The sequence below is a fragment of the Pterocles gutturalis genome, unplaced genomic scaffold, assembly GCF_000699245.1.
Source record: "Pterocles gutturalis isolate BGI_N339 unplaced genomic scaffold, ASM69924v1 scaffold40297, whole genome shotgun sequence".
Classification (NCBI taxonomy): domain Eukaryota; kingdom Metazoa; phylum Chordata; class Aves; order Pterocliformes; family Pteroclidae; genus Pterocles; species Pterocles gutturalis.
In genome coordinates, this window is record NW_010111806.1 from 13,210 (window position 1) to 25,008 (window position 11,799).

Below are 11,799 nucleotides of genomic sequence, written 5' to 3' on the forward strand. Positions count from 1 at the left end.
AAAAAAAAAAAAAAAAAAAAAAAAAAAAAAAAGATGCTGGGGAGCAAGTGCTGCTTTGGAGCAACTGCTTGCTGCAAGGTTGCCCATGGGAGGCCTGGAAACCTTCAGGATTTGGTTTTCTTAAAGCACCCAGCCATGGTCCCATCCCCTCCACTTGTGCCTGCCCATCGATGGCGAGGGGCACAGCGGCACGTTATGTCAGAGCAGTCAGATCACGAGTTTAGCCCGGTGGTGTCTGCAGCCACATTCCCTGTCCAGCCTCAGCCAGCAGTAGCTACAGCTCTTCCTATTTACGTTGCTCTTGGCATTAAGCCACCATGGGAAAGTAACATCAGCCACAGCCCTTCCACGGAGGCTTTTCTTTTTTTTTAATTTTTGGATGACTTTGCAAGAACAGCAACTGTTGACCCATCTGCTATTTCAGTAACTGCTGCACAAGAGCTCACCAGCAACTGTTCCTGCGCTGCCCACTGCCTCTCATGAGAAATGCGCGCGGTGGCTGTGTACCCCGTGAGCAAGCTTTCAACTGGAGAAGGTCCTTGTATTTGTCCATTCTTATTCCTGTCATCAAAGCACTCAAACGTCAACAAGCCCTAGTAATACCGATATGTTTAACTGCATTCTTAACTCTAGCCCTGTCACTCACGTGTAACTTCCATATGGGGAAAAAAAAAGATTGTTTATACTTATTTTCTGACTAAAGTGATCTATTTAATGCAAGCAATTTTTAGTTAACCAATTTTTTAATATTAAAAATTCCAAAATTATCATCATTCTTTTAAGTGAAAAATAAACAACAGCCCTATTTCTATTGTAATGCTTCAGGAGGCCTCTGGTTTTACTCATAGCTAGAGCGTAAACTCAACCTGCACACCTACCTGCTCTTACTGCGACTGCCTGCAGAGTGCTGAAAGAACGCCTTTTTCTGTCATCAATGGGAACATCTGAGGAAGTACAAAGATGAAAACCAGCATCAAGGATGCCTTATAAAATATTTTCCCAGATTCTTTCCTGAATTATTGACATAGAATTAATTAGATATGTGACAAGTTTGTTTTTTAAAAAACACCCACTCCACTGTGCAAGTGCTACACCAAACAGCCGAGGCAGATGAGAGCAGCAGTTACCTTTTGGAATGACTCAATTTCTGAAGCTTGTCTCCTCGGTGTTTGATGGCAGAGTTCCTGTTATGTGATAACAGAGAATGAAAAACCGCAAGAGGTATCAGACCTGCAGAAAGTGGCTGGAGCTCCAGGGCGCAGTTAGACCTGCGAGTGCCATCTAGTGACTGAAGATATTTTATTCACATGCAGGGATACGCCTGACAGCAACACCAGGTATTTAATACCAGATCTCAGCTTTTTATGTAACATTACTGTATTTTGATGGATATTTTTTACATTCAAATGCTCCATATTCTAACCGATGACTTTGCTCTGCTCACAGTCCTCAGGGCGTTACACACCTCTTGACTGTTGCTGCATTTTCTGCTAGCTGAACACTGCAAACATGACGGCACTCCTACCTGAGTCAGTTCTGTATCATGAACAAAAAAATCCATATATTTTGCAAATTCCATATTTTTAAATGAACAGCATTAAACCCCAGATTTTATTTTAAATTCAAGGGAGTTTTAAATGGAGAAATAAATAAAAATCTACTAAAATACCTCCAAATAACGAACCTTTCAATTGCATAAAACATACGCAGATAAGGAACTTTCTCAGTGGTTCTACGAAAGCTTTAAAGACAACACTGAGTTCAAATTAAAAACACATTCAGACCACCACCTACAAATGTCATTGTACTAGGATACTTAAAAAAGCCTAAACCCCAAATCTCTCTGAAAATAAAACCATGCCACAAAGCCTTTAAGAGCAATTTTTATTAGGGCAGCAGAATGGAATTGCAGAAAGCCTACACCAGTACGCCTGGGTGTAGCTTCACCAGTATGTTGTTTTTATTTTGGATATTAAACTGCAGGGTTAGATTTCAGCATGGCTTAAGGAACCAGAGAGAACAAGAGCTTGATTTCCTGAGTTCACATAGGACTTCGTACTTTGATTTTTTTTCTCCTCAGACTTCAGCCACACAGTACAGTACTTGATGTCTTCTTTCAGAGGGCTGCCTACAAACAAAAGCCATCACGAAGGTTACACATCTCACAGTTTAGAAATTGAACTATGAAGAACAAACCAAGAGAACTGATAGCAGTATCTGTCTTCTATGGGACCTGTGCAAATGGGATCAAAAAAAAGGCCTGTGTGGATCGACCGGAGTTCCTTGAATTACACAGCCCTTCCCGTTCCCTTTCGATGGCATCCAAGTCACACTGACTCAAAGAAATGCAGTCTTTGACCTGAGAGGCTTACAACCAGAACGTGTACTATTGAGTAGTGACAGGGGCAGCAAACCAGTGCTACAGTTCTGTTTAAATAAAATTTAGAGAATGGCAAGTTTCCATGCCAACAGACATGAGAAGGTACAGCGACTCATGTGATGCAGAAGTTACACACACTTCAGTTTGACAGATAATTTGGCATTATTTTATTATGAATCTGAGTGAGAGTGAATGAAACAAAATCAGTACCAACTTTCTGCAAATGAAGACACAAAGATGTGAAAATTTGGTAATAGACAGTGCTCTCACAAGCCTGAAAACACTTAGGAAATGCAAGTTTCTGTAAATAAGGTGAGTGTGGTTTATTTGCCTGCCAAAGAATCTGTCTAAGAACACTTAAACATAAAATTTCTTAGCTCCCTAACTTATAAAAAAATTTACTTTCAACAGAGGTGAGGTCCTGGGCTGTCATTGTTTACACTAAATGGGAAATGAAAGCTGGGTGAAGAGAGATGAATTAAGAAATAGCAAATATACAAGACATTAAAACCAAGAGACCTACTGCTTGACACACTAGTTCTGAAAGGTTGCAAAGGCAGAGGCTGTACTAAAACTGAATTTACAAGTACAGACAACCACCTGGGTGTGAGCAATTTTCTAATTTGACTTCCTGCACATCAAAATGATATGTACTCCCCGATGCCTATGGATTTCTGGAGAGAAATTTGTTTGCTCAATAACATACTCAGGTTCAACAGGCGGGGAAGAGATGGCAGCTTGATTGTATGGCAGTTTGACTGTGGAGCTATGATCACACTTCTGACTGGGGAAAGAGACAGGCAGTGGGGAGAAAAGCAACAGAAGCACAGTAAAGGATGCTCAGTTCTGAACAGAAAGGGCTTCCTTCAGCATGCATAGGTGTGCCCTGGAGCAACGGGAAAACAGCACTGCCCGATTAGGTTAGAATAGCAGAATGATACTTGCAGTACTCATTAAATCATCTAGCCGGTGCATTTTTAAAACATAGGAACAGCAGTAGTGAAGCATACTCTGTGAGAGGTTATTGCTTAATCCTATTCTCACACCATTTTCAGGAAGAACTACAGCAATTGGGCTGGGAAGTGGCATGAGTGCCATCCCATAACACACGTTTCTTATGCGTGCCGATGGAAAAATGTTCCAAGATGACTAGCAGTGCTGTCAGATTTAGTCCTCGAATTCAAAATTAACATTTCCAAAATACTGATTTTTAACTCAAAACCTGTTTGTCACTTTGGTACCTCTTGGTCCCCAATTTCTGAAACTCTTCTAAACTGGTGGCAATGTTGTTCTGTGCATGTTTTCCTAGCTACTCTGCATAGGTATTAAGAATAGAAGTGACAGAGGTTTGTAATCACATTCCACTACTCGTTTGCTACAGAATTTTTTTCCCAAAGTTTTCCAAAAGCAGGACATAAGCCATATTTTAATTCAATCACGCACACAAAAATTTGGGTTTCCCCGTTTAATAAACATTTTGTTAACATCAGCCAGATTTACATCAGACCTGAACATTATTTCTGATTGTTTTTGTGGGGTTTGTTTGTTTTTGTTTATTATGTTACAAACTGAAGTTAAGGGGAACTTGGAACAAGTCCCACAAAGCACAGTGCAACATTTAAAAAGAAAAGTAAACAAAACTGCCAAACACTCAATCGTTTTCTGCCAGAACTGGGATATTTTTTCTAAGCATCAGTTTGGGGAGGAGGATAAAATTCCATGAAGAATTAAATGAACTCAAGATGGTGGGAACTGCAAGGAAAAATAAGAAATGACAGCCACAACCTTTTCAATTTAAGGGCAGAATATAAGTCTAAGATATTTTTGATAAATTCTGACAAGAAAAAGAAAACAGCATACTTTAAAGTATATTGAAGCAGTGATTTTTAAACAAAGAAAGCAGAACTAGAACATCTTAATTTTTAATCCTTTCTTTACAGGTTACCTAGCCCACTTTTGATTAAGAAAACTGTAGAAAGTTAGTAACAGCCACAAGTTAACACCGAAAGGTGGCACTTGTCAATTTTCCATAGAGTCCTGCTTTACGGGGTGTCTCAAATGCACTGCTCCGATCTTCTATCATACGTTGCTGACATCAATTGTGTCAGATTTTAGTCCACTGGTCGCTTTTCACCATATTTCTTTGTAAACTCTTCAGCGTTCTTACAGAATTTTTTACGGTCCTTAGAGTATTCTTCAGCTAGGTCAGCCCGAAGGGGATGCTCGGGCTGTGGATCATTCACCAGTGCTATGAGGGACTGGATTACTGTCAAAAGAAGTATAAATACCGTCAGAGACTAAGATAGTTAACTTAAAAATCAAAACATAAGCAAAATTCCCCAGTAAGAAAAGAGCTTTAACTGCATTTAAATACATCCCCATAAATCTAGGGTCTTTTCAAAAGCAGAGCATGAATAATCTATAGCAATATGCCAAGATTTAGTTCAATGACCGTGAATGAACAGCAGAAAATCGTACTTGTAAACAAAATCAACTTGAACAGAGACCAAAACGCACTACAAATTATTTCCCATGTAAGTGGCATCCTATCTGAAATACTCTCCTATGGCTAAGAGAGAAACCAAGTTTCACACAGAAGTTAATCTAAAAGAGATTGGGTAAAGATGGGATTTCCGTCATGAAACATCTCCTAACACCTGTCACATGATGCAGTTGTAACTGGGCTTGCTTTTGGAAACCATCATCAGCTTTATTTTTCTGTGACTCTTACTTCCCCTATAAGCAGCAGACAATTCTTCCCTTTATTCTAACCTGCCAAATACATCCACTAGTAGAGCTGCACTGTGCAAACAAATGGATAAGAACTGCAAGATGCTTTTCACCCTAGTGCTTACAGCCATTGCATCAACATTCCTCCATCACTGTCAAAGGAAATGTCATTCTTAAAATAACTGAACTGTACTCGGTGTTTACGCAGCGAACCTGGCACACTGCAATGGCATTTACTGCTACATTTTCCTCACATACGTTCTCACCACCATGTAAAGCTAGACTGGTTACAGCCATCAGTTCTCATATCCACCCCCTAAGAGCTATACGGGTTAACTGCGCCACTCTACAGGAAGCGGGTACACAGAAAAAGCATTTCACTGTACAATCATATTGATAATATTCTGTTTGAGGGAAGTTTGGGCTACCCAGAGTAATACAAAGCAGCACCCCAAGAGTTTGTAAACCAAGTATAACAAAACTTAACCTCACTAGAGCCAGCTGTCTCCTCCTGAACTCCCACAAAACCTGACACCTACACCCCCAGTGGCAGGCAGCTCCACAACTCCGCTCCACACTGTGGGAGAAGTCAAGAGTTTGTAGTTTGCTCGGAAACGGCTACATAGCAGTTCTCCCTGGCTTTGGGATGTGGAATTCTTAACAATACTTTTCATTCCAGTACATGCTAGAATAGGAGAGTGGCTTCTTTCATCAATCTTTTCATGTTCATTCTTTTCCACCCCTACCTGACAGGAATGGGGAACATACCTCAAAACAAATAGTCAAAAATCCAGAGAAATATGGTTGTCGCTATATTACCACAAATCAGAGTTTAAACTGAACAAGGAATGTAGGATTGATATTGGCTCACTTCACAGGAACTCGCCAGTCCTGGACTTCTGACAACTGTCATCACATTAATGACTGCTTACGAAAATGTCAATGCCACCTGTGACAATCCCTTTTCACTCAGTAAAACAAACTAGAACACTACAGAAAAAGTGTTATGGTCTTAAGGTTATTTAACACACAAGCCAGAAAAAAACAGGATTGTCATAACAGGAGTTGCCTCAATATCCACAGCATTTTAAAACTATGCTGTCACAACAGTCTGTGTTAATATTAAGCATAAATTAATAAATAGTACAGCACTAAGATGCAACTTTAGTACATGAAAGGTGAGTTAAAGATTTATGATAAACCTAATCTCTCTACTTTCTTGACACCTGACTGATCAAAACCAATCACTCTGATGCTGTAGTACTGTCGCATTGTTTCCTTGAGAAAGGCCTAAGCAGCAAACAGACAAAAGTTTATTTTTCAGTGCAGAAGAGTGCTGGAGGAAAAGGAATAGACACTTAAGCAGGGCTGTAATTGTATTGTTGCAGGTTTATACGATGATGTAGTAATAACGGATGTTGACACTAAAACAACTTCTTGAAGGAAGAGGAAAAAAAGACAAACAAAAGACCACAAAACAGCAGAAACTGAGACCTGCAATATTTGGTACAGAGGGTTTGTTCCAAATTCTGATCTGAGCACAGTTTTTAGTCCCTCTCCCAGATAAAAAGGGAATTGCTGCTTCTCAGGAAGACACTGACTATCTCCTGCATGGAAACGATTGCTCCAATAACTCCAACTAATGCCAACTTGCATTTCAAGCTGGGTAGAGACAATGCGTTGTTCCTTTATTTAGCTAGAGAAGGCTCGTAAGATTAAGACAACTGCTAAGGTGTTAAAAGAAAACTTCTGCACATTGCTTCCATTTCTCCTCTCCCAGGGATCTTTGTCCTGTACAATCTGAGATAAATCAACAAAAAATCCTAAGATTTTCACTGATTTAAGTTTCTTCTTGCTGACACTTCCACTTTCCCTGACATTCAACTACGTGATCTTTTCTGAAACAACCACAAGAATTTTCCTGTTTTGTCTTTGGGGCAAAATCATGCAAACTGAACTGCAAGTAGTTTGACTAGCACACAGAAACACACGGAAAACAGAAACCTTAAGTACAGCATTGTTTACTATCAGGAACACAGTTAAACATAAACAACCTTAAAGAGGAGTCTGGAAGAAGGAAATACTTTCTCCTACAGCGCAAGACACTTCAGTGTCACTGAAGCGCTTACAGTGGACTAAACTGCTGCTCATTTGAATTCATATTAAAAAAAAATGCAGTTTTTGCAAGAATGCTTGCTCTTTCTATATGTACAGTAATAAATGCTTAACATCAAACTAACCGTTACCTGCTAGAAAACATGAAATTCTCACCCCAGCAACTCATGGAAGCAACAACAGAAAAAACCTACTCAGATCACACGCTCAGTCTACTGCAGAACCTGATGAAACTTTTCTCCTTATTTAAATTCTTATCCAAAGACACTCTACACAGTAAGCCTCACGGCAGTGATCTTTGAAGAACAAATTAATTTGTGGTAGGAGTTCAGGTTTTGTTTATGACTCCTAGATATTTCAAACTCTATGTTCAAATCACTGAGCTACATGGCAGAGAGTATAAAATACACAAAGCCTTGAGGTTTTAGACCCTTTCTTTCAAAAATCCATGAATGTACTGAACACCTCTGGATTATAAAGCCACTGTTTAAAAAGAAACACAAAATAACCCCCACACAAACTACCACCAGAATTTAAGTATGCCAAGGACACTACCTTAATAAGCTCGTCAGTCATGAGGAGGTTAGTGGTTTCCTGGAGGTGGACGTGCCACACATCATGGTCATTACCTTACAGTCCAGTAACAAAATGAGATTCCACAAGAGCTGCACACTGTGCTCACAACATGTGACTCATGATACAAACCTTACGACAATGAACATACCGTAAGAGCAGTGACCAGCTGACAAGCTGAAACACTATTAGCTTTGAATTTAAACACAATGCAAAGTTTCTCGATCTCCAGTTCTTTCTCCACATGCAGTCCTACCTTGGTCAGTTTTAGTTGCTGGCTTCCAGTTTTCAGCACTAATTACTGGCAGACACACCTGCCCCTTTTCATCGATGTTAGGGTGATAGATCTTTGTTTTAAATGTAATCTTAGGAGGTTTGAATGGATATTCTGCTGGGAAGTTGATTTCGATTCTGAAGGCTCCTTTATCATATGGAGGATTGTCCTGCAACAAGAAGGCAGAATGTCAAGAATCTGGCATGTTCTAGCGGATACAATTAAGAAAACCATGCTCCAGACTTCGTTCTATCGAATGACCTTTGTTAAAGGCACTTTCTTCCAACACGTACTGCCATGTCTATGTGTCAGGAAGCATCAAAACCTACTGAGTAACAGAGAGGTGATACAACCTCTACAACATCTGTATTCACCCTGGAAAAAGCACATTAACATTGTTCTGAAGTTGGCTGACATTTCTACTGGTAAGAAAGAATCCAATCACATTTACTCCAATCTCAAGGTCCCATCTAATAAATTGTTTTATTCCCAACTCTGTATTTCAAAAAACATTGTAAACACTTTCCGAGATACAAACAGGAAGCCTGACAAGGAAAATGGGTTTCCTAAACATAGTTATTTTATGTGTCTCACAGCACGGTGGTATGAACAGCAAAGCAATTTGATTTGTCAGATTTTCTATACGTTCCGAGAACATTTTTGTGCTGACTACACAAAAATCTGCTAAGCATTCATTGGTACTAAAGATAGATATTCACTGCTTCTGCTGATGAGAACATTCTGAATTTGTATGCAGTTTTAGCAGCTGCTCTCATCAGATCATTTTTGAAGGAACACGATGAGAGAGAACCATGGAGTAAGTAAAGTCATGCTGAAACAGAAAAAACAATGCCCAAAAATCTCATGTAGAAAACCTGTTAGACTGCTGCTTCAAATACTAGCAGAAGAAAGGCAGGAAAAAAAATTGCTACGTTTAAAGCTTATAAAAATACCACTCTGCACTGAAAACAGTAACGATGGCACAAAGCCTTTCCAAACACTCTGGGAACAAGAATCAAAGGATGAGAGTTTCCAGTTGGTGTGAAGTATAATCACATACATTCTTCATTAGCAACCAAATAATTCCTTGCAATCAAAGCCACTCCAGAAGTTAAAAAAGGTTTACTGATATTTGGAGGTGGGGAGTGCTCTATTAAAATATTACTCAAGAGAAAACATTTAATTTTAGTTTCCTCCACATGAAGAAGTCTGGTTGCACATTTCTAAGAAACAGAGCGTTATTTGTGCAGTCAAGGGAAGAGGTAACTAGAGTGGCTTTAAAAATCACTTTTTATCCAAGCAATCCTACAAGCCTTAGAAGTTTAACAAATAACTTTTTGGTGGTGCTGACAACTTCAGCAGTTAGTGCCCTCTTCCCCCATGGCTCACTGTTACCTCCATCACATGCTGTAATGTGCGAGGCTGGTCAGGGAACTGATACAGGCACTGACCTGGCTTAAAAACATCCATTTTCCCCTTGACTCTCAGTCAGAACAGTTCTTCACTATAACTCACCAATAAATTGAACCAAAAACGTATGTAAAGGGTTGCTCATGTTTTAAAGAGATAAAATACTGAATATTCAAGCAATTAATTTCCAATAACTTGTTATATTTATTTTGACATTGACATGAAAGAATCGGAATTATAAACACTAAACGCAAATGACAAACTTGACTCACATTCACCTGGAGTATTGTTGTTCTGCAGAAGTTTGTCCATAGCAAGCAGTTTGATAAAGTGAAATAAAATTCATGCTACAACAACAGTACCTCTTACAAGAGCAAGGAGCCTGGGGTACGCAGTCTTGTTTCGATGTTGAAATCAAACAAGTAGCTTGACTGTCCAACATACAGTACATGAACTACCCTACTCTACAATTTAGAACAGGAAGTTGACAAGCTATCTTCAATCTGCTTCTCAATTGAGCAAACACCCTTAAAAACTAACAGTTGCTCTGAGGAGCAAAATACGTTACACACAACAAAAACTTGCAAAGCAGTATCTTTCACAGTAATTCTGTATGAACACCATTAAAATTATTAACCTTTGTATCTTTCACACCTTCATTATGAAGTTGACTGAAGTAATACCTAGTTATAGGGTTTAATAATCAGTAACTGGTTAGTCCTACTAAAGTAGGAGTAATATGTCTTTAAACCCTAAGCATGAACATTTTCTAAAATGGAAACAGCATATAAAACTTGAAAAATAAAAACTCAGCAAAAAAATTGAACTTGCAACCAGCTTGTAGATTACATTTTTAAACCATCAACTCCAGCATCACAATAGCTAAAGAAACTATGCTCAGACTAAAACATCTTCTGCAGTGTGTCCTCAAAATAATAAACTATTCTACTCTTTGAACATGTGCAACACAATATTATGTTAATCACTAGAGAAATATAATTTCATGACAAAATTCCCTCTGAACTACACCGGTAGTGAACTTAAGGCTATTTCCCTGTAACAGGCACATTATTTGACTAATACAGTGGTTATCCACTTCTATGAAACTTTCTCTTAAAAGTGCTTTAAGAAAATAAAAGTGGGTTTTGTTTTGTTTTTTTGTCATTAATAAATGCCTAAATAGAGACTTTATTTAAAGAGCTCACTTCTGAAAATCCAAACCTTTTCCTTGCATCAAACTTTTTCCAACACTCACTTTTATCCTAGAAATAAATCTAGTAAATTAAAAAAAACCCATTAAGGGGTAAACAAAATATTTAATACCTCATTTTTTCTCCCATGATGATGCAGATTTTGTACTTTAAGCATCATCTAATAAACTAGAAACTTCATTTGCTTCCCCCTTCCAACACCTCTCCCAGTACCCCAGTGCCATCACGGAGCCCGCAGCCCTCGCCAGCTGCAGCCATGCGCTGGACTAGGCCTACAGCTGTGAAGCATCCAGGCAGGTATTGATCAGAGAAGTCTAGAACACCTTTCAATTCCGTACAGATTATTCTTCACACTAAAGAAACACGTACTACCACTTACCAGACTTCAAACACAGAAGACACTCAAATAAAACAAGACAGGAAGATTGCACTATTTGTCCAAGATGTCTGAAGAGAGACAAGAATTAAATCCAGGAGCACACTTTGCTGCCCAGAATGTGCTGAAGACACTGCAGTACAATCTATATGAACTTCTGTTGTATTTATAAACAACTAGCTTCTGCACAAGTCCACAACTCTGAAAGCCAGGTTTTATAAAAACAAGAGATTCTTGTCAGGGTGCAAAAATTATCTAATGGTCACCAGCAGCATTACTGAACTGGGGATTTATGAGATACAAGTGATCCTCATTTTATTGTAAAGCTCATTAGAACAAGGAGTAGTCTATACTCACAGGAACAATAAGCCCTTGCCAGGTCAATAAATTAGCTTCATCAACCTGGATATTACGGAAGTTTTTCATTCCACATTTGCGGATTTCTTCAAGCTCCTGAAAAGCAAGCAAAGTGTAAGGGTAAGTTAATAGCAGTATTAAGCAAGATGCTCATATTTATTTTTCAAAGTGCTTAGAGGTCAACATGGGTTGCTTTAATGTTAAAGAAGCTCGAGGTTTTAGCAGTGGCAACCTGCACAAATACAAAAGAAAATTTTCTACCTGTGAGAAGTAAAAATCTCCGAGACAAAGTATAAAAGAAATGTTATTTTTTGAAATGTCAGGAAAATACAAAAATGCCTTGTTATTAACATCACTACAGACACAGTGAAGT

At 38.7% G+C, this 11,799-nt stretch overlaps 1 protein-coding gene across 1 annotated transcript; it reads right to left on the reverse strand.

Annotated features, from left to right (window-relative positions):
- Window positions 1-3,830: 3,830 nt before the first annotated feature.
- On the reverse strand, window positions 3,831-11,519 carry UBE2L3 (ubiquitin-conjugating enzyme E2L 3). Its single transcript, XM_010073834.1, has 3 exons — window positions 11,427-11,519; window positions 8,055-8,241; window positions 3,831-4,646 (listed from the first exon to the last, which is right to left on the reverse strand). The coding sequence occupies exons 1-3, from the start codon at window positions 11,493-11,495 to the stop codon at window positions 4,492-4,494; spliced, it is 411 nt and encodes a 136-aa protein (XP_010072136.1). The 5' UTR covers window positions 11,496-11,519; the 3' UTR covers window positions 3,831-4,491.
- Window positions 11,520-11,799: the final 280 nt, after the last annotated feature.

What these genes read in the sequence shown, in the direction of transcription:
- UBE2L3 (XM_010073834.1), bottom strand. Translation starts at nt 11,495, where the DNA reads ATGAAAAACTTCCGTAATATCCAGGTTGATGAAGCTAATTTATTGACC. An exon ending in GGCAAGGGCTTATTGTTCCT is followed by an intron (nt 8,242 to 11,426) that starts GTGAGTATAGAC and finishes TTCTTGTTGCAG; the next exon opens with GACAATCCTCCATATGATAA. An exon ending in AGCAACTAAAACTGACCAAG is followed by an intron (nt 4,647 to 8,054) that starts GTAGGACTGCAT and finishes TTCTTTTGACAG; the next exon opens with TAATCCAGTCCCTCATAGCA.